Source organism: Balaenoptera physalus (assembly GCF_965194825.1).
Source record: "Balaenoptera physalus genome assembly, chromosome: 14".
In the NCBI taxonomy this organism is placed as follows: domain Eukaryota; kingdom Metazoa; phylum Chordata; class Mammalia; order Artiodactyla; family Balaenopteridae; genus Balaenoptera; species Balaenoptera physalus.
Window position 1 is genome coordinate 64,811,078 of NC_138893.1, and position 27,238 is coordinate 64,838,315.

Genomic DNA, 27,238 nt, shown 5'->3' on the forward strand with positions numbered 1-27,238 from the left:
ATGAGCTCCTTCTGGAAAACCAAACAATTAATTCCAACAAGTGCTGCTCCCAGTGAGACCAACTGAAAGCAACACTTGTTACCATCAGGTAATGCAAGACCACATGTTTCTTTGATGACAAGGCAAAAACTGTTACAGCTTGGCTGGGAAGTTCTGATTCATCCGTCCTACTCACCAGACGTTGCACCTTCAGATTTCCATTTATTTTGGTATTTACAAAATTCTCTTAATGGAAAAAATTTCAATTCCCTGGAAGACTGTAAAAGGCACCTGGAACAGTTCTTTGCTCAAAAAGATAAAATGTTTTGCGAAGATGGAATTACGAAATTGCCTGAAAAATGGCAGAAGGTAGTGGAGCAAAACGGTGAACACATTGTTCAATAAAGTTCTTGGTGAAAATGAAAAATGTGTCTTTTATTTTTCCTTAAAAACTGAAGGAACTTTTTGGCCAACCCAATAGTTCAGAGAAGACAGCAGGACTCCAGGGAAGAAGTGACATCATGTGTGTACCAGCAGATAAACCTAATTCAAGTGTAAAGTAAAGGCAATGGAATAATCCCCACATCCCACCCTGACTGCAGGATTATCTTAACAACAACAGCAAAACACACAAGAAAATCCACACTCAAAGATCTTACAGTCAAGACCATTAGAGCATTTACCTATATGATAAATATAGTTATGTTAATCATATATTGGTGAAATCTTTAACAATCTTCTATGTTTTCATATCAATATTGTATTGTCTAAGAAAACCAATTGCATACCTTACTTATTTATCAGTTAAACAATCAAACAAAAATGCAACAAAAGTGATGATTTCTTGTACCATCATTTATACCTGGCAGTGCCCTTTAAGAATGAACATTGTACAAAAGCTGCCGATGACCTTCTGTGCCTTATAACCTGTGTACATACAGCCCTCTATGGAAAGCTGCTTTCAAGAATTGAAGTCATTCCCAGAACTTTCCACATGCTTTAGGTTGCCAACTAGAACCAGATAGTATAAAATCCTGAGTAATTTATCATAGGTGAATTCTGCTAAACAATTTACCTCAAACACATTACAGATTGTAATTCTAGGCATCTCAAGCGGCAAACTTTAAATGAACATAGGTTCCTATGGTTTCTGAATGATCTCCAGGATCAGACGACCTAACAGAACTGGTGAGTCAAATAACTTGATCCCATTCAGTTAGGATACATTTCTAGTGATGTAAGGGGACTGCAAGAAGTACAAATAGTCCTGCTGTATAGCAGACCAATGTGTGGTTGCCAAATTTGTATTGCAGTTCTACCATCTATAACTAAACATTAATTCAAAATTTACACATACTTCCATGTTTTCTTCCGTCTAATTTCATAGATTTTATTTTTTTAACATGGAAGCTTGGTCTCAATGGTTACCGGGCAAAATCTGAGTCATAATCATAAATCATATATTTTTTGTAGAACATATACATTTGTGAATATAATATGAATTAAAATATCTATATTAAAGCGAACTTAAATTGCTTACCCAATTATTCACGTATTTCATTCATGGACTTATTGAAACTTTCTATAAGCTTCCTTGTAAAGTCTTCATTTATCATATAGATCTTCTGTATCCTTGTCCCTCTCCCTTTTTCCTTTTCCTTCTCTCCTCTCTCACTCTTTTGCTCTCACTCTGTGTGAATCTGTTTCTTTCTGACTAGCTCTGTCTTTTTAACCATTCAAACTCCAGTCGGGTATCAGAGAAAACATGTGAAGAGGGTAGTTTCAAATTTGTACTTTCTTCCCCTGACCAAAAATCATACAAAACATGTTTATGAAAGCACTTTTATTTTATGTCACCAAAGAAATAAAGGTCATCTGAAGTCATTTTTTAGTACTAAACACCTTTAATAAAGCAGCTCGAGGATCGTTTGTATGTGTGCATTTGTAACTGAAGTATATTTTTCAACATCTGATACTCACACAACCTGTGTAAGAATCATCTGTTTACTTTTCTAATATACTGATGTCTCAGATGCTCCTGTGGGAAAGGTGTCCCTTTGGAAAGGAGCAGAGGGATCTGAAAGTTTGGTATGCAGCTCAGATGACCTTTATATACACTAACATGTGAGAACTGATGAATCTTTCTTCATGTCTTCTTTTAAATACACACCTTAACAATCACAAGAAACCCTAAAGGTGGAAGATGACATGCTTTTCTAGGCAATCAATTGGTGCAGGGTGTTTTATTCACCTAGAGGGCAAATCTAGAGAGGTTGAGAGAGTCCCCAAGGTCACAGAACTTGAAAATGGTTGAGCAAGAAATTAACCCCAATTCCATCTGATTCCAAAGCTTGTTTCATTCCAGAATCTTGGGTTCCAAACTAAACTAAACTAACTAGTTCTTGGGGGTTTAGAACTCTTAAACTTTCAGAATACTCTTATTTTTTAATTTTTATTTTTTTAAGTTGAAGGATTTGGATGAAGTTATTATCCCCGGTGCTGTGGAATTTGGACTAAAGTGTAGTCTAGAGAAATTATGACTTGACTGAAGTCACAGAGCTAATGGTGGACCCAGGGAGACACAGTACTTGAACTCTTATTTAGTGGTTCTTTCAAACTTATTTTTTATAAGTTAAATAATATAGTTATTTCTCAAGTCTTTGTAAATACTGTACATTCAAAATTTTATGTTCTGGCTCTGGTACCACATATAATTATGAATCCTGCCCCCAAATATTATACTATAGTGCGGATTTAAAAAAACAAAACAAAACAGAAACTACATGTAGAGAGTACAAAGTAGGCAACCAGAAGTCATCTATATTCCTTACCTTTACTATCACTGTGACAGTAGCAATACCAGGTGGCATTGTTCCATAAATATCAAAGGCCTCCACTAGAAAAGTGATACTTGCTTCCTGGTCTGGAAATGCCTCATAGTCCAAACTCCTTAAAAGGGAGAGTTCTCCTGTAAATGGATGTAGTGCAAAAAAGTGCTTCACTTCCGGACTTCTTATCCGATAAGATACATTTGCTCCGAGGTCAACATCTTTGGCCTGTAACAAATTAAGAAGAAGAATGGTTATATCACTGCCATTGCCAAAATAAAGAAATGCAGGACTGATGGAAGTTATGTGTCAGTACCTAGAATAGCATGAAATGAATAATGATCAAAAGGCATGTTTCAGAGAGAAACATTTTTTAAAGTAATTTACCAGATAGAGGGGAGAGGGAGAGAAAGAAAGAGACCAAGTCAGAGACAGAGACCCATGAGGTTTTGTCATTGTTGATCTCGTTACTGTATCTATTTTATTTGAAGAAATCACTAATTAAAAGGATCATACCACGGTAAAGAAATAAATATTGTCATAAATGATTGCTTATTATTTCCTGATGATTGTATAACCATGAAAAATAATACCTTAAATAAAAATAAATATTAGTGTGTGCTTTCCATAAACATAACAGGTTATTAAAGGGCTATATGAAAACTAAGGAAATATGTCTTCTCACAAAGATCCTATAATACATTTCTAGAGATCACTCTATTATACCTCCCTTCTTTTAACTAATACTTATTGAGTGTACACAAGGTGCTATAGAGATGCACAAGATGAATAAAAACAAGATACCTACCCTCCAGATTACTGTCTCAAAGAAGAAATAAGACAAATACCAAAATAAAAGGGATACATGGATGGACCTAGAGACTGTCATACTGAATAAAGTAAATCAGAGAGAGAAAGACAAGTATCATATGATATCACTTATATGTGGAATCTAAAAAAATGGTACAAATGAACTTATTTACAAAACAGAAATAGAGTCACAGATGTAGAAAACAAACTTATGGTTACCGGGGGAAAGGTTGGGGAGGGATAGATTGGGAGATTGGGATTGACATATACACACTACTATATATAAAATAGATAACTAATAAGGACCTACTGTACAGCACAGGTCTCTACTCAATACTCTGTAATGACTTATATGGGAAAAGAATCTAAAAAAGAGTGGATATATGTATATGTATAACTGCTTCTCTTTGTTGTACAGCAGAATCTAACAGAACATTGTAAATCAACTATACGCCAATAAAATTTTTTAAAAAATTCTCATTTCCAAAAATAAAGTTTCCCAATCATTAAAGCAAAACAAAAAACAAACAAAAAACAGCTGAAAAAACAGGTTTCAATGGGAAGTCTTATAGCTGGCTCTTTCATTCAGTAGTAGAGACTGGCAAAGGCAACTCTGGTAGAGGAAATGGGATGCAGCAAGGATAGAGTGGGGAAGGTCAGGGTTTGTTAAAAAATGCATGCAGTAAAGCAAACATCTTTGTGAATGTCAGTCTTGGCCCCCTCCAAACAGTTATCAACATCACAATGGGAAAGATACTACTGTAAAAGCACAGATTTTATGATGTCACCTTCCTGCCTAAAAATTCTTCTTGTTTTCCATTTCATTTTGGATCAACTCCAATCTCCTTAACATGGTGAGAAGGACACATATATTTTCCAGCCCTTTAGCTCCTCACTCTCTCCTCTCCTCCAGGATTCTGAGCAGGTTCTTCCGCTGCCTTGAATATTCTTTCTTCCCCTTGAATAACTCTTATTTGCCCCTCAGTTCACAATTTAGAAATAAACTTTTCCAGGAAACATTCTCTTTGTTCTCAAGATTAGGTTAAAGCGCTCCACCTGTGATCTCCCAGGTTCCTTGCATTGAGGACCTCTATATTAATTACCAGTTACTTGTCTGTTTGCTACACCAGACTGAAAATTTGATGAAGGCAGGAAATCTGTCTTGTTCATGTTTGAATCCCCAGAGTCTAGCAGAGGACTTGGCATGCAGTAAGCACTGAAAATATGCTTGTTGAATAAAGGAATGAGTGAATGAATAGATGAATAGAAGAATAAATGGAGAAATAATGGCCCTCTCCTTGGTCAGCGTCTGCCTTTTTTAGATGTATTAATGTTTACTGACTAAGTAAACACATATTGAGTTAAATTATGGAAGAAACACAAGTTCTTGAAATGCATGCTAACAAAATTCAAGTTGTAGATTGCAGGTTGAGAAAGGACTACATTTTTTTCTTACAAAATACACTTCATAGACCACCTATGTCAGAATTAAAGAGGTTGTGCTTAAAATGCAGATCTCCAGGCCAATCTAACCTACTGAATCAGAATGTCCAGAGTTTCTGGTAATAATTTATTTGAGGACTGAAAAAAAGAGGCTTAGCTATGAAGACACTAATAAAAAGGAGAGTCAGACTTCTGGAAGTATGCCAGTTGTGTACGGAAAGTGAAGAAGATATTACAAAATAATAGGTACAGCAATATCCTATTTCTGTAAAATATGAGGCAATTCTATACATATATATGCATATGAATATATATATATGTACACACCTGCATACATGGATATTTATATATATGTAAATAGTCATTTGATATTTGTGTGAGCACAAACATAAATGTAACAGAATACACATAAAATTTAATACTGAGTAACTTTGGAGGTACAAGGTGAGAGACTATTTTGTTTTTTTAAATAGTCTCGTATTGTCAATTGTTGCAATAAATATTTAGCATTACTTTTGTAAACTAAAAAGAAATCTGTTAAGAAGTGTTAATCAATTTCTCACAAAGGCAACTTTTCTCCTGTTAAATTTTGGTATATCTCTAAAATAGGGTTGTTAGATAAAGCACAATATGTAATATTTGAGAGATGCTTATATTCAAATTTACTCGTTTATCTGAAATTGAATTTGACTGTATGTGCTTTTTTTTTTTTTTTTTTTTTTTTAATTTACTAAGGCTGGCAGCCCTACTGCAGCCCTACAGAATGTCAAATCTTATACAGAATTCATGAAATAATTGCTTCTTCCACACACCTCTATTTGAAGGAAAGTGGTCCCGGCTGGCAGATTCTCTTCAACGATGACAGTATATGTTGAATTGGTGAACACAGGACTATTATCATCAATATCCAAAACCTTGATGGCCAGTGTTAGAGTTGAATGACGAGGGTGTACCGCTCCATCAGTTGCCACAACAACAAGTTCATAGTAGTCCCTGACTTCTCTGTTAAGCTTCACTGCTGTGTAAATGCTCCCATTGGATGTGATACGAAAAAGATTATTGAAGTTACCCAAACTGTAGTGTACTTGGCCATTTATTCCAGCATCAGGGTCTGTTGCCTAAATAAAATTAAAAAACAAAGGAATTCACATAGTACTCTTTGTTATGATTTTTTCACATTACATTTTGTAATGTTGCCCTGCCAGAAGGGGATAGTTAAAGAATTATGGCATATTTCTAACCAAATATTTTTTTCTCTAGGGAGAAAATTAAAAAGATAATGACAATATAGTACAAAAGTCTATAACATGAAAAGAAATACACTATAGTTTAATTGATATTCTTCATTCAAAATGAACATAATTTGATATCAGTAGAAATAACAATATTATATTATGACAGAAAATTCACATTTCAAAAATACTGAATTTTTCCTGTATTATCATTTCTTTAATAGATTTTGAATTCTAAAATTTAAAAAAACACACTTAGTTTTTAATTAAACATAACTGACAACTAACTTAAGATTTTACAGCTTTTTAAATTCAAGTACTATATGTGTATATATATGTGTGTATATATATGTATAAGCACCATATATATATGTATAAGCACCATATATATATATAACTGCATTTAATCTGTCTGATGTTCTTATGAATAAATATCATTGGTCCCATTCTACAAATAAGAAAGCTGTGGCTTATGTACTTTAATTATCTTGCTTAGGATTACACAAGAAATAAATATCTCAGTTCTTAGTATAATGTCTTGCATATAAAACTACTTAATAAATATTTGTGTAATTAATGAATGTTAGAATAAATTAATGCAAGGAACTGAGATTTAAAACTAAACATGTTCCAAAACCCAAATAGAAGTGAAAGTATAGTAACTGTAAAGCAACTGAAAAGGGCTCTTCTTTAATATTAGAATACAATCTCCAAATGATAACAGAATTGTTGATGCTATAATAAATCTACTGTAACTGAAAATTTTATGTAATATTAAATCAGTTTGCATCAAATAAAATGGGTAAATTTTGAGTGACTATTCTTCTGATGGAGTGTTATGAGAATCAGAGTGTTATGAGAATTAAAATAATCTAAAACTCAATTAATTGGAATATAAATTATGACATTTCATTATCAAATACGGTGCATTTTGTGCTAAACAGTTCTATGTTATTGTTTCTCAAAGAAATTGGAATGAATCTTAGCATCTATAAAATGTTACATAATTATGCCCCAAACTTCACTAAGAAAAGGAAGGAAAACAAGACACTTGGCTGCATTATGAGCCAGGGACACAATAATCACTTAATATCTACAAAGCCTGGAATGCAATATGATGTATTTTGAACAGCACACGAGCAGATGTATATCCACCTTTACAAACACTGGGGAAGCATGTGGGGTAGGTGTGCTGAACACTTGTGCCTTGTTTGAAACGATAAAGCCCAAGATGTCCATAACTGTGCTCCTTCTGACTGTCATAATGCCAGACATTCCAGCAGGATTTGTCCCTTTTATTCATCAAAACACAAATGCCCCTGGGAGGGCATTACCTCTGGAGTTTTAAGCCTGAGAAAAGATAGAAGAGTAATTGCAGGAATGTCTGAAGAGGACAAAAATACTGTAAAAGAGTTGAAGAGTTGCCATAGACATATTTTCTTCTACTTTTACATTTTTCCTAGAATTTGTCTTACAGATTATTGACATATTAGTCAAGCTGGTCATCTTAGTGGAAAAAACAAACAACAATATTGCCACATCCCTTACAAAAAAAAACCAACCAATCAAACAAAAAATGTAATTTTTTGTCTTAAATCACTGCTTAAGTAAATAGAAAAATACAATCCAATAATATAAGTAGGTCTTATTTCATTAAACCAACACTCTTAAAAATTTCAGGGACTTTTTCTGTCTGTGGGTATTTTTATGTAATCCATAATTTAAATGATTCTTGCTCAAGATATATTCTTATTTATCCCATATTGGAAGATATATTAGGATAGAATGATTTAATTTGATTAATATGGCTGTGTATGTATATGTGTGGGGGGGAGGGGGATGTTAGGTATGTATCGTACTATGTATGTCCAGCTACTTAACTAATATCTCTACTAGGACACCTTATGCATATTATATGAGTTTTCTATCGTTGCCATATCAAATTACCACAAATTTAGTTGTTTACACATTGCGAGTTTATTATTTTATAGTTCTATAAATCAGAAGTTCAACATGGGTCTCACCTGGCTAAAACCAAGGTATGCATAGGTCTGTATTCCTTTCTGGAGGCTGTTGGAAAAGATACATTTCTTTGCCCATTCCAGTTATTGACAGAATACAGTTCCTTGAGGTTGTAGGATTGAGCTCCCCACTCCCTTTTTACTTGTCATGTAAGCACAATTCCCAGCTTCTAAAGGCCACCCACATACCTTTTCTCTTGGCTCATAGCACACTTCTTCCATTTTCAAAGCTAGCAATGGTGGGTCAAGTCCCTCTCACACTTTTTGAATCTCTCCTTCTTCTATCTCATCTCTCTGATCCACTCTTCTATCATCCTCTTCCACTATTAAGGGCTTAGATGGCTACAATGTGCCCACCTGGACAATCCAGGGTAATCCTCCCATCTCAAGGTTCTTAACCTTATCACATCTACAAAGTTAATTTTGTTATGTAAGGTAACATATTCACATATGGGATGTATTTGCGGGATCACAGTTCTGTCTACCATAGAATCAGAAGCTTAACATGTTTCTAATTGAAGTTTTGATTATTTCTATGTCCAAATCTTTGTCATCTCCAATTCCCCTATTTCGCTAAATGGTTCTTCCACTGACCAACAGATTACATAAAAAATAAAGAAGATGTTCCTGAGATCTACTTCTTCTACCTTCTCAATTATTTATTTATTCAATAATTCCAGAAAAGCTTATTCTCAATTATTTATTTATTCAATAATTTCAGAAAAGCTTATTTAATACTATGTATGAGGCTCAGCTCCAAGCTGTGAGATACATTGGTATATTAGGTAACAAGGTCCAAGATATGGCATTTACAGAAAAATCCCTATTCCATTTATAATACATTGTTTCCAATGTATGCAATATCTCAATCCTAACCACCTTGGCCCAAGCCACCATCAACTGTGGCTTAGATTGCTAGATTATATCTTTATTTTCTTTTCAGTTATTTCCTTTCAGAGAGATCTTTTATAATAGATAAATGACATCATTCCTCTTAATATCCTTCAGTGATTTCCACTGCCTTCAGCACCATTCAAAGGTTTACCATAACCAAGAGTTCTCCTACTAAATGTTACTTTCACTGTGTTCTGAAATAATGCAAATCTCTCCAACCTCCAAATTTCTCCAAAGCCTCTGCCTAGAGGGCTTCCGCTATTATTCGCTAGGCTAATACCCACTCATCTTTCAAATGTCCATTTAAACATCACTTCCTCAAAGCAGTCTTCTCTGACTCCTGAAATGTAAATGAGACCCTCCTGTTATACATGGCAAGAACTCCATATACCTGTAATTCATATCACTTTTACTAGATTTAAATTATAGATTTATTAATGTGATTATTTGTGTAACACTTTGTCTCCCTTCTTACAAGTGGGAAGACTGTGATCATCTTGGTGGAACTACTGAATCCAGGTCTATACTGAAAAATATCATTTTTATAAAGTACAAAGTAGTATTTTGTTATGACCTAGATAAGAGTATGATAATAAGTAAATATCTCTGTATTTTTAATATTTTGTAGAGTAACAAAGAGGGACTATGTAGGTTAAGATGGCGAATGACCTTGATATATAAAAAGAAATTGCTACCTTATAGAAGTGCTGTTTAGTTTCAGTGTTTCCACTATATATATTTTTCAATATCATTAACATTGGTATGTCACTTGTTCCCTCTAGGTCTCAGATATCTCAACTATAAAATAAAAGATGCAAAGTGGAATAGCAGTTTTGAATCTCTTTTCCTACCATTATACATGTCAGAGATGAAATTCACAAACATGGCACAGATCATCAATTGTAACATGAATAAGAAGATAGCTGTTGCATAATTCTCTGCAATCTAGTTGCAAAGCCATTATTCTGTTCCACTGAATAAAACATATAAAAATTTAAGTGAATCAGCATTGTTATAGATGATATATGCCAATAACTAGTATTAGAACAATGCAAATGTAGTACCTACGTTGGTAACAAATGACTTGGAAAAGACCTCACATTTGATCAGAACAACCCATGTTTGCAAACTACTGGGCTAGAGGATTGTTAAAGGAAACTTGCTCTAACAGGACATTAAGATATAAAAACAAATTTAATTTCAGAATGAGTCACCTACAGTGCTTGCATCATGTTGGTATTTCCCAAACTGCTGCATTAATCATGTTTTCCCTTGTGAGCTTCCCAATACACAGTAGCTCAGAGAAGTGTTGCATTAAAAGATACTCTTTCACTGAGGATTGTTGAATGGGAACTTCCCCTCTCCAGGCTTCAACTTGCCAAGAGGAAGGACATTTTAGCAAGAAAACTGCTCTCTCTGCTCCCTCCCTCACTCATGAGTGGTGAATTTGATGGAAAGAAATGGGTAAACACACTGCCTCCTTTAACGTCTGATGTTTATAAGGATGTCATATGATTTGCTGGTTTTGCTATATGAGCTCTTTCCCTATGAATAAGACCTACAATTTCAGTTCTGCCTGAGGCTGTGTAGGTAAGTTTAATCATGGGGTAGCATTTACCAACCCATTTGTCTCTCATTACTAAACCTCCTTCCTTTCAATATCAGTTTCACCTATTTGCCAGAATTTCATGTCTCTCACTGAATTGGTTTGAACCTGGGCAAGGTATAGGATATTAGTTACTGATAGTCCCAAACCCCAGGGGTGTTTATACCTCAGTTCCCAAACAAATTTAGTCATAGACTCTTTTTCATTGTTGTTTGTTTAGCAAAATATTTACTAATATCTTGAGGGACATACAGTTTTTTAAATACTGTTATAATTCAATGAGCAACACTGGGAATAAGGCCTTCTTTAAATAATCTGTCCATGATATTTTCACACAGTATTTCCACTTGATACTTTTTGTTCCCCATGACCCATCACTTGAAACTAACTACCTTAAGTTAATAGAATCAATGGTGCCTACTCTCAAACATGTCAGGGTCCTTAACAGAGTCTACAGTAAAATAATAAATGGCAGAGAAAAGATAATCAGAAAAATATATGCTTTCAAGAGGTCCAATGAGAAATTTTTTTTTTTTTAACAATGGCTTAAATTGATAGAAAAGGCCATGGAGGGAGAAGTAAACATTGAATTTTAGTCATGGTTTTGATAAACTAACTTTAGGTGCTACATTTCATGGAATGTTAGTTAACGTCTCTTATGATGCCAGGAAAAAGTGAGGGGAGACGGAGAGAGAAGGGGAGGTCTCTGTCCAAATAAATAAATTTGGGAAATTGGGATTAAAGAAAATTTAAAATTTTTCATTACTTCAGAACTTTTCAAGTGTCATTAATATTTTAATGAACAAGGCAAAGTTCTCAAGGGGAGTAATGTATGCACCAAATTTAAAAACCCTGAGTAATAGAAATCCTTTCAACTGAACTATAGACAGAAGTCCAAACTCCTATGCATGAATTAATTCCAACCTACATTTCCAGCATTCTCTTACTATTCACTGTCCTGTATAAACACTCTGCTCAAGTCTAAGCAATTTTCTACATTTCCTTAGGACTCAGCATACACTTTTTGACATTTTCTTCAAGCCTTGCATTGGTGATTCCTTATTCACCTCTGAAATTCCAATCCTTCATCCAGTCTTCAAATCCCAACCCCAATTCAATCTCTCCTAGGAAACTGTCTAGCATTTAGAGATAGATCATTTTATAAATTAGAATTTTAGGCTTGACAAATGCTTTGCAACATTACTTTTTTTTGGCCGCACCACGCGGCATGCGGGATCTTCCCCGCCCAGGGATCCTGTGCCCCCTACACTGGAAGCGTGGAGTCTTAACCACTGGACCACCAGGGAAGCCCGCATTACTTTTTATTTACACCTTTTCCCCACAGCCATAAGTCCTTTGAGAATAGAAGCATATCTCATAACTCTTCATTTATTGAATTTTTCAAATGTACAGCAATCTTTATCATACAGTGGGATTATTTGTTGAGAGAAAATATCCAAACACATATTCAACAAGGGGACTAAAAATAAATATTAGATGGGGCATTTTTATTAATAGGGTTTCATAATTTTAATTCAGCTTAAGTATAAAGTGTAAATAATATATTCAAAGTCAAGTACACACACACACACACACACACACACACACACACACACGTTTTGACCCGATTAACTACAACTTAATTCACTGAATGTCTAGCTTCCATGAAAGGAGGTATATTTGATGCTCATGGAATAAAAGACTAACATTCTATAAGAAAGTGCTCTAAAAAATTTAAGGTAACTCAGACACACATCTAATAGAGACAAAGGAACTAGAATGTTTGTAAAATGCAGGATTATTTGTTTCCTTTTCTGTCTCCTAATTAATTGAGGGACATAAATAAGGTCATGTAAGTTAAGTGATATGGGCTGGCTAAGCAAGGTAGTTTCATTTACTTAGTATTATAGATGAGTATGTACATGTTAGAAAAGATAACCAAACATAAAATCCCTTATTATCAGCAATACTGTCAAGAAGTTTGCATTGATGTTTAATATCTAACCAAGGAGCTCAGTGTGTGATGCTGTAATGAAAACATTTATCTTCCTAGAAATCAATTAAAAGTTAATTAAAATTGTTAATAAGAAAAATCACACATCTCTTTTCCCCTTGTACTACATCAAAGCAAAAAACAGTAATAGCTGCAACTTTATAATCATCTGTCCATGGTTAACGCATTTGTAATATACACCTTACCATGGGGCCTGACTTGTGGCTACTTATTTGTGAATGAGTATTGTTGGGAAATGGGCTAATAGTCTGTAGTCAAATAAAGACCTCACTGGACAAAACTTTGAATATTTGCTAGAAAAACTTCTGGAAAATCTTAATCACTAAAATCAAAGTTAGAATACATTACAGACAACCAAATAATTATTACCTAATAAAGACAACAGATCATGTATAAGGGCATTTATTGACTATTCCTTGAGCACCATTTTATAGCATATCACTTGAAAAGGAGGCAGGGAAAAATATTTCTTACACATTATATTTACCCCTTTTGTTCCCTCATTAATTTTTAGAGTGGTCTACTATACATGCTTTCCCATCAATAAACGTGGAAGCCCATTACTGGGATACCTACACTGGGGGTTACAAATTCTATAGAGATTTAAAAGTATGTCTTTATGGGTGGAATATACTGGGATAAGACCTCAAAGGAGAGTCTGATGTCGGCACCCCTTCCGTTGAGAAGTCTCTGGGTAGATTACTTATTATTTTTTCAATGATTAATTCTAATTTAAAATATGTTTTATACTCATATCCATTCAGATTATCTAGATATAAAATAACTTCTGTTTATTCTCACAAAAATCAGATCTATGCAAAGAACTTTGAGGACAAACAGAAAGTATAGCTATTAGAAAGGTTTGAACTACCATGTAGCACCTAATTAGCCCAGTGTGAAGCTGAGAAGGAGCTTAGCTCCCTTAGTTTTTGCTTGTCCTTCACAGCAATTTTTGAGGCTGTGCACTCCTTTCTCACCTTGAAGCGGGAACCATAAAAGGTGTTGAGCAGGGAGGTCAGAGGGAGAGGTTGGGAAGTGCATCCTTAATGACATTACTAGTAGAAGGACATTTTTAAAATTACCTGCCAACTTCAAAAAGGCATAAAATAGTTGTCATCTTTATTTCTTTAAAGAAGCTGAGCTATTTCAAGGGCTGTGATTATCAGTGTAAAAGGGGAGAAGCAATTTAGTGACCCTTGATGCTGGTAAATGTTTCCTCTCTCCACACATATTCATTACTGAACAATGGCAAACAGACTTACTGGCTAGAAGGTAACAAGTGTATTTGAGTTCAAATCACTAAAAACATAATGAGAGTAAATAGTTTTTTAAATCAAATATTGGAACTCTCAAATATTTAATCCCTAGGAATCTAGAAAACCCATATATAAATTAGAGATTCCTTAAGGGCTTAAGCTCTAGGTTAAAAGACCAGCTCTTTCCCACACTAACTCTATGGCCTTGGGTGAGTTAGTCACTCTAAGCGTCCATCCTTCATTTGTAAAATGATGGTGATAGTAAGTATTTATCTCACTACCTACTATGAGGATTGAACACACTTAGCAGCATGCTTAGAGCATATTAAGTAATCAATTAAAAATTAGGTAAGTTTATTGTTATTGAGGTTTTCAACATCTACTTAGAAACTATTAAAGAAAGCTCAATTCTGTCCTAAAGTTCTTAAAAATATTTTTTTGAAGAATAAATCAGTCTATTTTTATTTGGTTTATTTATACACTTCATTTTCCTTAGGATCACATTTAACCTGGTATAGTGAGTCCATTAGGTTCCATTAACTTTATTTTTATCAAGATGTTCTGAGAATTTGGGTGCCTTAAAGAATTCATATGTGAAAGATCATAAAACCTGTTCATATGTGGTTTTAGTGTAACAAATAAAAATACAAGGAAAACTTGTATGACCAGATGATATGTAACAAAAAGGAAAGAGCACTTTAGTTATTACAAGAAACAATAATGAAGATTTAAGGTCTTTGAGGCATGAATTCAGGTAGTATTAGACACATTATAGAGAAATTTATATGAAAAAGTATGTCTGATGATTTTATGGACATTGTCACATTTTGAGAAATGTTTGTTATGTCTGGCCTGAGAAAAATATTGAATTTTTAAAAATCAAAATGTATTCCATTTGAAAGTAGAAGAAAAGGTAACTTCCAGTTACATTTTAAAGTAACTTTATCATGGGTTGGGAAACAAATGTGTGACAACAGATGAGTAGTCTTGACCTGATCATAAATTGTGAGGCTCTTAAAATCATTATAGTGAGAGCTAAAAGGGGTATAAGAGCTATTTTACACTAAACATTTCTTTACTTGTCATAACTACTGCAGGCCATCCTTCCAAATCTGAAAAGATAACTTCTACCCAGAGAACTCAGTAAATAGTATTACCCCACAGAAAAGGTTTGACAGCTGCCCATATTTTTCTCCAAAGCTATGTCTTTTTTTTAGTGTTCTTAAATTCTTTCTATTCTACCATGGAGCAAACCTCTATTAAACTGTCTTTAAGGGCGTGGATGTTTCTCTGGGATGCTTTCCCCAAGTCAAGACAGCTGTCCTTCCACTGAGACTCCCTGTCATTTTGTTTTTATTTAGCTCTATAACATAATGTAGTTGCCTGCTTACCTGCTTGGCTCCTATACTATCCTTCCTGCAAACTGAGGACAAAAAATAATGCATTGCTCATAGCTGAATTTCTAATACCTTTTCTTCATTAATGTTCAGTGAATATTTGCTGAATCAATGTTGCATTAAGGACTGCCTTTTATGAAGCAGTAGGTGCCTTAAATGAAAGTTTGCTTGAATTGACGAATAGTCAAAGCAATTACTTCTAGTTACACAATAAACTACATTTTATTCTAACATTCAAGTCTCTACATGATCTTTTTCAAACCTACCCTTATGCACTTACATCTCATAACTAACTCTTTGACATAAACTCTACGTTTTAGTGAAAAGAGTTTATTTATTATATCAGTGAGCTTTCAAACAACTCCAAAATCGCAGTGGTTTGCCGTCACTGATGTTTATTTCTCTCCCGTGCAGTAACCCATTGTGGATTCCCTGCAGCTCTACCCTGCATTGTCTTTAGTCCAGGAAGGAGTCTGAAGGGGCAGGCTCTATTGGAACATGGCATTCATGTGACCAAGGGAATAAAAGAGACGAGATTACCAAGCCAGAGTTCTTAAAGCTTCTGCTTGGAAGTGGAAAGTATCACCTACAAATCTTACATCACCATGGCTGATGTCATAAGGTGGGGAAGTAGCATCCTCTCACAGTGTGGGACAGCAAAAAATTGGAAACAATAATACAGTCTACCACCTTCACTGTCCTTCAGATGCACCAAGATCTCTCTTACCTCTTCCCTGCTAGCCTTCTGTTTTTAAATCCTATCTAATTCTTCAAAACTTGCCTCCAGTTTCACTCATCTTCTTTCTGGGAGACCTCTTCTTTCCATCCAGCCTTCTGATCCTTCTTGCACTTGGCACAAACCACTTTCTGTATTTTTATGTTGTGCAATTAAATATTAGGCCTAAAAGTCAGAGCTCATACATACATTACATAATGGGAGAAACCATCAGGGAAAAAATCTGTGAAATGTTTGGCAACAGAAGGTACAACGTATGAGAAGTGCGAAGATGGTACAAGGATGGAAATAAGGAAGGGAAGTAAAAGCTATAGACAGCAAGCAAATGGAAATAAAGTACCTTCCTTGATCTGGGTTATATTTAAAGAAATAAAGTAAGTGTCAAATTAAGGAAGCCAGTTTAGGCAGTTACAACGTAGCCTATAGTTCTCTTTATGACAGAATATAAATTAACCCCAAGTGACGGAAAAAGTAAGCATTAGGAAGAAGCCATGCAGCCCTGTACTAAAATTTTTTACATACTCATTCATCATATAATGGTAAACACTCAGAAATTAGGACCTTGATGTTTTAGGAAAAGAGTTGTCAGGTTCATATTTGCACAACAAACAAAATGTTTCATGTTCATTAATGTCTTTACATAGTTTTATAGTGAGGTTGTCTTTACCCTTTCTCTAATACTCCCTATAGTATTCAATACCAGAAGGGCATGAGAAAATATGGGACAACTCATTCCATGATTTTCATTTTTTCTCCTATTGCTTTACATTTGATATATTTGCACTGTGGGTTTGGCGTATATAGTATCATTTTGTTGATGGTGCAAGGTCATAAAATAAAATTATATTTTATTTTTACTCCCTTCTTCCTACTTTACTTCTCCAACATCTTCAGTCCCATCTCTTTTCTATGGACAAACATGTTCTAGGCCTTAAATCTAAGTGCATTTTGCCAAACTAACCATGCTGTCTCATGCCTGCTTTATTCTAGCTTGAAGTCCTTCCCCTACTTCACAAACTGATTATTCTTCAGCCCATATGTCACTTGTCTCAGAAACATCTAAGTTAAAAGTCTTATCTCTATGTTCCTTAAGCTCATTGTATACTCCTTTACCAAAGGTCTTATTACTTTTATTATAGTCCCCACAAAATTAAGTTTCTTAAGAGCAGGCTGGCTTGTTCGTATCTGAACCAAGCCTGTTCTTCGCATTGACAGGCAGCAGATAAAAGTTTTCTGCAAACATTTCATCTGAAGCTATTTCCATGATGCAGTTACATATCCTTCCTACCCCAAATACCCAATCACATGAAGAAAATAAAATATCATTTAGTATGTATAATTCTTTTAAAAAGCTAATATTTTTTCTTTTTATTAGATGAGATGTAACACATGTTTTCCATTTTAGAGGAGAATTCAGTGAGCAATCATATCAATAATTGTTTATTCCTGAATTTTGTCCTTATGCTATTGTTTTACTGCTTTCTTTTATTTCATTTTAAGTCAGCTAAAATCCTATAAGAAAATCTATTTGTAGTTCAGTTTGCAAATAAGTGTTGTAAGTATATCTTCAATTTTCTGTGGAATTAAATACAGTAGTTTTATTTTTCAATACTCTATTCCAGGGTTGCTCCAACTTTTTTCATTATACCCCCTTTCAATAGGCTTTCTAGATATTTTTTCTTCCTAATTGCACCTCTATGAAATTTTATTACCACAGATTTGTTGCATATCTGTTTATGTATATGTTTATTTGTGTTTTATATATATAAAGAGTATTTTTTTTTGCCTTTCAAAAACTGACCTTTTCCATTTTGGGGGTGATATGTCCCTGTTAAGAATGAATGCTCTAGTCAAAAGAAAGCCTTCTGTTACTTCCTAATATACTATAAATAAACATTTTAATGTAAGCATTGTTCCTTCGACACTCATTTTCAAAATACTTGCCCAAACTATTATGTAAGGTAACTATTTCAGGGCACCTCTGGAGCTGCAGTCAACAGTCATCAGTTTTTAAGTATGAAGTAAGAGAAAACTACCATCATCATAGATGACATTTTATGTAATAATCTGCTTGGCTCAGGCGTTTCTTTTATATTTGTGCTTACCTTGTCTGTCAAGTTCTGACACTAAGTATTGTTTTCTGTTTTTTTGTATTTTAAACAGTTTCCTCTATGCTTATTAAAGATGTAATATTTGTTTATCTGATGTCTTTATGATCCTCTCTGCTAATCTCAAGTTTTAATTTTATTTTTATCCAGTATTTTTTGTATTAAATATAAATATTCCCATATATTTCTCTAAAGAGCCAAGAATGATCTATGCTCTAAGTATTGTCCTTCTATCTGTCACAGAACTTTTGCTATTATAGCTCTCACAAATGATTTGCTTGTATCAGTGGCAGAAGAAAATCATAACTGGAAAGTGGAAAAACTGTGACAGCCAGGTTGGATTCTCTATGAAATTCTCTATAATTGCATTTTCTGCAGAATATCCAAATATTAGATTATCAGATACATATCTAAGACAAAAGAAATGAAAAGGCCTTTGGCCAATATGATATCTATTTAAGGAGAGAAAAATATCTCCTATGAATAATGCTTTTTGCTTGATATAAGCACACATTGTTTCCCAAATGACAACCATAAAATTAAAAGGACTTTCTCCATTTTCTACATATCATCACAATCTTATCATAGTCACCTTCCCTGATATATTCACTGGGGTAGAGCAGGACACAGATTCTGAACTCTCGGTTTTATTTTATCATCCATCATCCCTGGAGGTAAGCTTAAAATTTAGCAATTTTTAGTTATGTTCCATTTCCCCAATCTGGGATGTCACCAAATTGGTTGACTTGGAAATGTATGTTTTATATTCATTCCTGTGCCAACAATGCACTGAAGTAACAGAAGATTACATTTTCTATGGTTTTGTCTAACATATTTATTTAAATGAGTGGAATGGAATTAATTGGAAGGAATAACTTATCTTTTCATATTTACTCCCTAGGTCTGCATTCATGGGCAGGGGAAAAGAGCTAAGATGTACAAAATGTAGAACTGCCTTTTGAATCAGAAATTTTAAATTCTGCTTGCTATTCCTTTTCTAGCTGCTTTCCTTCCAATATACTTTCAGAGCACATCTCTATGTGCCACTGACTGTGTAAACAGTTGGTAACTATTTTAGAATGATTACTATGCGGCAGGCATTCTGCAAGGTGCTTTTTGTTTGTTTCCTTAAATTCTGGTGTAAAATGCTACTGCTGCTCACCTTAATATTAGAAATATGCATAGTTTTTTAAGTTATAGATTTATAAAAGGCCCGGGTATCTTATCAACATTCTTAAGCTTTTCTGATTAAATGAGAGAAAATAAGCCCAATTGGAGATAAAAAAAAAAAAAAAAAAAACAGCGGGGAAAAAAACTTCTTTTGAACATACATTCTTTTATTGTTAGCACATTCTCAATAATAAGAAGGTTTTCATATCAATTGGTCTAGCAGAAATTTTCCCTCAGAATAATGGTTTTTATTCTATTGAATTATGTTGATGGTTAGAAGTGGTCTAGTCAATATAATTAAGTCAATAAAAGAAGTGGACACTGGCATAAAAAATAGATAAAAATCATAAGTTAAAATGAAACGTATTATTCTGAGAAATCAAAACTCTATAATCTATCAAGAATCTTTGCAGATTATAAAGAAGAAAGTTATTGATTTATTTCAAACTTAAACTCTAAAGACTTTAAGTGGAGACTGAAGCTACCATCCAGCATGACAGGTGTGAAAAACTTTGATTTCGTTTGCCCAGAGGAAGCATTACTCTTGCTATTTTCATAAAGACTGATCGCTTTTGACAGAAATCTGTCTGTGCAGACTTGGATGAGTATGATACCGAGGAATCATAAAACCATTAGAGAAGACTGTAGGCTCAGAGGAGCTCCTCATAAAAATGTTGAGATTGAAAGAATAAGACAATGAAAAAGAGACTGTATTTGCTACATATCCACATCGTGAATTATGATACCCACAGGGAATATTTCCAGTCCTGGGTTTCAGAATCCCAATGAACTAATCTTTCTGAGATATCATAAACTGAGGAGTGAGAAAACAAGCCAAAGAAATATTGCCTGCTTTTATTTATTTATTTTGTAGACTGAATCTAGATTTAAAAAAATATGAGCCTCCTATCTTTGATTCTTGTATGACTTGAGGGAAAATACTGTGATATATAAGGGTCTTTGTTTGCACGCTGGATTCCCTATGAAGCAGACGATGAGACAGCAATTAGTTGCAAGTTTACCTTTTGGATCCATGCATGTGGAAAGAAGACAAAAGAAGCAGGACTGTATTAAGAGAAAAATCTAACTAGCCAGGGCCAACAACAGTCTTGGCCAACTCTGGAAGAAGCTGTGGAATTAGAGTTGCATGTTAGAGTTACTCCCAGTTGTGCTAAAATGACCAGGCCTTTGCACTTGGCCATCAGTCAGTGGACTACATTGAGAAAGGTGTGACCCTTCTCTCTCTGCAACTAGGTAACCCTGGAAGTAACCCTGGTTGGCAGCTAAAGGATATCTTCCTACATCACTCCCAGAAGACAGAATGTCCTTCTTTGAAGGGGAATCTGGGAGGTGCATCTCAGCCTCCATCACAAGCCAATATCTGTACTGTCTTTTCATTAGATTACAAACTCCTCATTTAACAAAACATAATAAATCTCACACACACACACACATACTTAGAATCATTCCAATGTCAGTCATTCACTGTTTTCAAATGAAATAATCAGCTCCAGATCTACAGAATGACTTCAAAGTTACAAAACCCTCTGGTTTGATTGTGCTGACCCAAGCTAACAATGACCTATTTCTACTCTTGTACTCAGAGAAATGGTTCATATTTTCTTTTTGAATTTAATTCTCCTTTAAGAGCAGAAATCCTAGATGGTGAGCTTTACATCTTTTCTATCTTTTGGTTCTTACAAACACCCAGCAAGACAGTTTTTTTGTCCACATTTTATAGATGAGAATATCACAGAAAAGCTAAGAAACTTGTTCAGGTTCTTATACCTAGCAAATAAGAGAACCTGGATTTGAATTTAGGACATTAATATATCATCTGCTTGTGATCCTTGTTCAGGGAGGGAGGCTGTTGTAATTGGTGCAGCATCATAAATTATTCTACCTGCATGATAGATTGGAGCCCAGAGATAAGTAGTAAGATGACTTGGAAACATTTTAGAATTCACTCTGAAATAGTTTACTTATTCTAATTATGGAAACGAAGAGCCATATCACAGAAATCCACACCTTGAAGATTATTATTACAGAGTAGCTCAGAATTTACATGCATTCAATGAGAAAAATAAAAACCTAGGTTACAGAAAATTGTCAGTGGTTCCCCTCATATTATTCCTTGCTCTGCCTCAAGCTAGTCTGGACTGATATCAGAGGGAAAAAAAATAATTCAGTGAAGTCAATGGAAGTCATTGCATCAAATCCTGGGAAATACAATATACAATGTACTCAGACCTATGAATTTTACTGATCATTTTGAAACATGAAGGTAGTCATTTCAAAATAAATCTATAAACCATCCAACATCTATTCCTGTCTTCTCCATTCTCCTGCTACTGAAATTGAGGAGAATCTCCATCAGTGGATTCAATCCCCTCCTATGTTCTGGAGGGCTATGCTCTTGGGACTATGTTGCCTCTCTTCCCAGCATCTTCCACATCCCTCTTTACTGAACCTATTTCCATTAGTCTTCATTTTATCATTACAAAAAAAAAAAAAAAGAATGAAGAAGTAAAAAATAATCACATCCTACTATGTCTGTTATCTTGCTACAATTCCTTCACATCCCAATCTTCTAGGGGAAAAAAAGGTCAACTTACATTATCTCCATTGTTGCACTCATTCCTTAATGAGTTATTTAGTTATTCAGTCAAGCCAAACTATTCTTTTTCCATTTTAGCCTTTTCATTTTCTTCTACTTGGAGTAGTCTTCACAGTAGTCTACCTTTCCTTCAATTCTCAGCTTACATAGCTTTCCCTCACAGAAGACTTTCCAGAGCCTCTCAGCACACAGGAGGGTACACTCAGAGTACTCACTATCTTCCCTCACAGTGCTCATGACAATTTTTACATTTGTATCTAATGGTGTGTTTATGTATTTAATGGCTGACACTTCACTGGTCTGTGAGATCCATGACAGCAGAGACCCTTCTGTTTGTTCCAGCACTGTGAGTCCAGTGCTCTACACATAATAGACATCTTATAAATGTTCATTCAAGGAATGGATAAATGGAAGATAAAACAGATCATAACCATCCAACTAAATCTGAAAATATATCAGTGCAAGGTAGTATGTTGAGTAGAAAAACATATTGACAAAATACTACTATTTCCTCCTTTTTAAATGTGAGAGAGAATCTCTTCAAGAAGAGGCAGAGGAAGTTATTATCTACCATCAGAAGCACCTGTGAATGTTGTCTTTGGTGTTGGTTGAGGAACAGTATTCTGATCATGATATTCTTGCAGCCTCTAAATTTTTATCTTAGTATACTGCATTTAAAATAATACTAAACTTTCGGTCTAAAAAATTCCCTTTTGTATTCTGCTATTTTATACATAAGCTGTGTTACAGTTCCCACTCATTTACTTCTACCTGAGATGCCATGCCAGTGAAGTGGGAAAGTAATTCAGGCTTTAAAGTGCTCTATAAACACTTAGCTTCTACAAATCATTGTTGGCAATTAAACTGCAAATTTAGAAAAAGCAATTCTTAATCTAATTGATGGGGACTGAAAGCTGTTACCCTGCTCTTTGTTCTTAAAAGCAGATGTTTTCTAGGGCTTCCCTGGTGGCTCAGTGGTTGAGAATCCGCCTGCCAATGCAGGGGACATGGGTTCGAGCCCTGGTCTGGGAAGATCCCACATGCCGCGGAGCAACTGGGCCCGTGAGCCACAACCACTGAGCCTGCGCGTCTGGAGCCTGTGCTCCGCAACAAGAGAGGCCGCGATAGTGAGAGGCCTGCGCACCGCGATGAAGAGTGGCCCCCGCTCGCCGCAACTAGAGAAAGCCCTCGCACAGAAACGAAGACCCAACACAGCCAAAAATAAATAAATAAATAAACTTATAAAAAAAAAAAGCAGAACTGTTACTTTAATCATTCACTTAACCAGCATGTATTAAAACGTAATATTCGCCAGGTGCTATGCTTGGTTCTAGATATACAGAAGCATCAGATATATTCCCTAATACCAGATACTTAATTGCTCTTAAAGATGCCAGAATTACTTATTTAAAAAATAAAACTAAAAAACAAGAATTATGTCAAGTTTTTGCTATATTCAGTTAGTAAACGTGCTCTGTGAATAAAGCTGGATGTTGAGTGTAGATGCTAATAAAGTGCTACATGCCAATTAGACATAATTATGCATGTATGTGTATATATACATAGTAATTGATATCTGTCTAGTACTTTCTATTTTGAAAGCTGCTTTTATGTACATTATCTCTTAATTATCATACCAAAACTGTAAAGAAGTTATTATGATCACTTCATTTTAATGATGTTATATTAACTTAAACAGATTGACCATTTTGTACAGCTAATAAATAGCAGAACTAAAATTCCAACCCACATACTCCACTATAAAACTTTTGCTTTCCCTACTACATCAACTTTCTTCCCCTTCACTTTCTCTCTTGTTCTCTCTATTCATTGTAGTAATATATGCAAATCTACATGATAATTAATACACTAAGAAATGTACAATACCATACCATACATGCCTCAAATCTCACCTTTCATGCCAATCTGCTCACATTACCTAAAATTAACTTCATTAAAAAGTGATATAAACATGAAAATAATTATAAACTTTGCTCAACTAATAAGATAATGAACATTAGTATCAAATATAAAGTAAAATTAATCTTCATCTGTCCCCAAAAGAATACTATTGCATCTAAAATAAACCAAGATAATCTCATATTTTTTGCCATAATTGATTTTATGTAAACAGCATACAAAGTGTGGCCTGTCAGGGTGTACTGCAGGGTTCAGAGAGATGATGGAAAAACATACCACTAGGCAAACAGTCACATTTCAAATATGGATTTTGAATTCTATATAAAATTTTTAATGATCTATATACAGCATGTAGTTTGTCCGGTTATAATGGCAGACTTCAGAAATGCTGAGTGGGTCAACATATGAAGATTTGGATGTAATTACTAGCTCTAAAACTTAAGTGAGGTTCTGTTGTTGCAGGTTAACTTTTAACTAGGCCTTCTGGGATTTCATACAAATCGAAACAGGCAAAAGAAATCTATTTAAAGAAGGCTTGCACTAAAGGGATACACTTAATACTAAACTATGTTTGAATATATAGAAGAGGAGAAATAAACACTAAAGGGATAAAGACACAGGAAATCCTTTTTTCCTTTCAGGAAAGCATGTAACAAACAAAGAATATTTTTTCAGTGGAGGATTCTTCAAAAACATGTTTGTGTAGACACAGAACTAATGTTATTTTTTATCAAATCAAACCAAAAGAACAAAGATAAATAAAAATGTATATTTATATAATCATTTAAATGCTAGAGTTAAATTAAATTAGTTTCCACTTTTCTCTGATCCCATAGCACTTTGTACATGCCTGTCTCAGCACTTTTCATATTGCATTGTATATAATTATTTGCATTTATACCTCTGCTATCTAATGTAAATTCTAAAAGAGAGAATGTGCTTTGTTCACATTAATGCTCTAGTGTAGAACTGAGTTTCCATCTCAGTAAATATTAGCTGAATTTTTTTGAATCGTGTTATTTTTCCCAATCTTGTATTAGAAAAAAATATATCAATGCATAAAATACAAAATACTAATTTTTAAATTTGGTTTGAAATCAGTCATATATGCTTTCATGCATTCATTTATTTACATGTATTTACTGTCAAATTTGTGCTGAACAGCATTTTAGGTGCTGGGACTGTAAAGAAGGGTAAGAGCAAAGTGCTCTTTGATCTAATGTCACTTGAACCATAGTGAAAAAGGTAGATATTAAACAATAATTGTCTTGAAAAATTATTAGAGTAATAACCTCCAGTAACAAAAATACACTGCACAATTACAGCATCTAATAGAGCTTCTAACCTGCCTTCCTGGAAATTACATTCTAATAGGGAAGATAAAGTTAAAAAAAAAGATACGCAAATAAACAATTTCAAATATTAATGAGTATTATGAAAAAAAGTATAGCGAGGTGTGAGAGCACATAAATAGAGGCACTTAATCCAGTTTTGTGGGGCCAAGAAAGCAAATGGCATTCAGCTCACATCCATCACCCCTAAACTGTAGGTTTAAGGAAGGTCAGGAATCCTCAGGATGACTTTCACATTACTTATACTAAGTACAAGTCATGAAAAAAAATCACTGTTTTTTTCCCCTTAGGAAAAATGGCCATAGATACAGTACGTCTTGATTTCAGTAAAATTCTTGAAACTTTTAAAATTCCATTTTAGTTGTTAAAATAGGGAAAAAAATGTTTCCTAGATGATGACAAAATGATTTAGATTGGGAGCTCAGTGAAGAATCATCCCCAAGTTGGACTTCAAACTTGACAAGACTCTGATGGCAACCTGCAAGCTTCTTAGTAATTAATAATCGGTTCCACATTGTCAGCCATTTTTATGAAAGCATAAAGGATATGATTTTGAAATGTATTCATAGTAGGAATCTTAGCAAAATGGTTCATACCATAGGTGGTTGAATCAAAACTAAGATATATTTCAATGTAGGTCTCAAAATTCAAGAGTATAAAATGTTACTGCTGCCACTACTATCACATTAGCTGTTAGAGTTCTTATTATGCTTAGGCAATTGAGACTCCTCTCCTTCAAGCCTTAGGGGAGTCTATAAACTAGACCTACTCTCTCCATTTTGTAGACAAGGAAACTGAGTTTCAAGTAGGTAATTTGCCAAAGTCATAGAGATGCTAGGTAATAAAGCTAGAATTCAAAACTGAGACTGTCTAAGGCCAAGACTAGTGCTCTTATCCAGAATTTTAGGCTTCTTCCAACCAAGGTAATTACAAGTTCTTTAGGATTTCACAGCTTGATGTCACTGATTCTGCCATTTGCCAGTTATACAGTCTTGGCAAAGAAATTAACCTCTTAGAGTCTGCAGGTGTAGAGAAAATATTAGTACCTACCAAATTAGATTTTATGGTTATTGAATGAACTAATACACAGAAAGCACTTGGAACTGTATCTGATATGTAGCAAACAATCAATATATGTTAGTTAATAATGCCAATATTATTTTAAAATTTTTATAATAAATGTCTTCCTAGGTTTATAACCATGGCTAAATGGCTACAGATCTGTGTGGAATTGAGATACTCTCTCAAAAATTATAATTTCTCAACTTACTTAGCACTCATTCATTGTCATTTGTTTAATTTTCAATAAATTTTCACAAGGTCCCAGATATTCTTCTCACCTACTCTTATTTCAAAAGCTGACAGTAAGCCAAATATAGGAAAAAAATAAAATAGCAAAAGATATATGGTGCTATTGCTCTAAATCATTTTCTCTAAATATTTTTATCTGTAGCATCTCTTTATTTTTTAAATTTTATTTATTTATTCTTCACAGTAGGTCTTTGTTGGTTATCTGTTTTAAATATAGCAGTGTGTACATGTCAATTGGGAATGATACGTGCATCTCTTTAAAATAAAAATTGAAATACCAAGTGATCCACATTAAGTCTGTGGAAGATTTTAAGCACTTCTGAATTACTTTTTAGCTCATGGGATTTGTGATTTCTAATTGAGTGATAATCAAACTGAAAAATCATAAAGGCAAACTTGCTTAGAAAAGTCAACTACATTTACGTAACTGATGAAACTGTTGAGCTGTGTTAATTCATTAAGTTCTTCCTGTGAATGACGTTATTTTGATGCACTAATATTGACTTTTAGTCTCTTCAGGACCAAGGCTACCTGCAATTTTTAG

At 34.2% G+C, this 27,238-nt stretch overlaps 1 protein-coding gene across 11 annotated transcripts in view; it reads right to left on the reverse strand.

Annotated features, from left to right (window-relative positions):
* Positions 1-27,238, reverse strand: part of PCDH15 (protocadherin related 15) — a 735,694-nt gene that overhangs the window by 186,405 nt on the left and 522,051 nt on the right. For all 11 annotated transcript variants that reach the window (XR_014253086.1, XM_082423601.1, XM_082423610.1 and 8 more), the window contains 2 exons: positions 5,873-6,178; positions 2,811-3,035 (listed from right to left, as the gene is read on the reverse strand). Coding sequence is in view for 10 of the 11 variants with exons in the window: in XM_082423601.1 (XP_082279727.1) it covers positions 2,811-3,035; positions 5,873-6,178 (531 nt within the window). In the remaining variant the exon portion in view is untranslated. The remainder of the gene's footprint in view (positions 1-2,810; positions 3,036-5,872; positions 6,179-27,238) is intronic.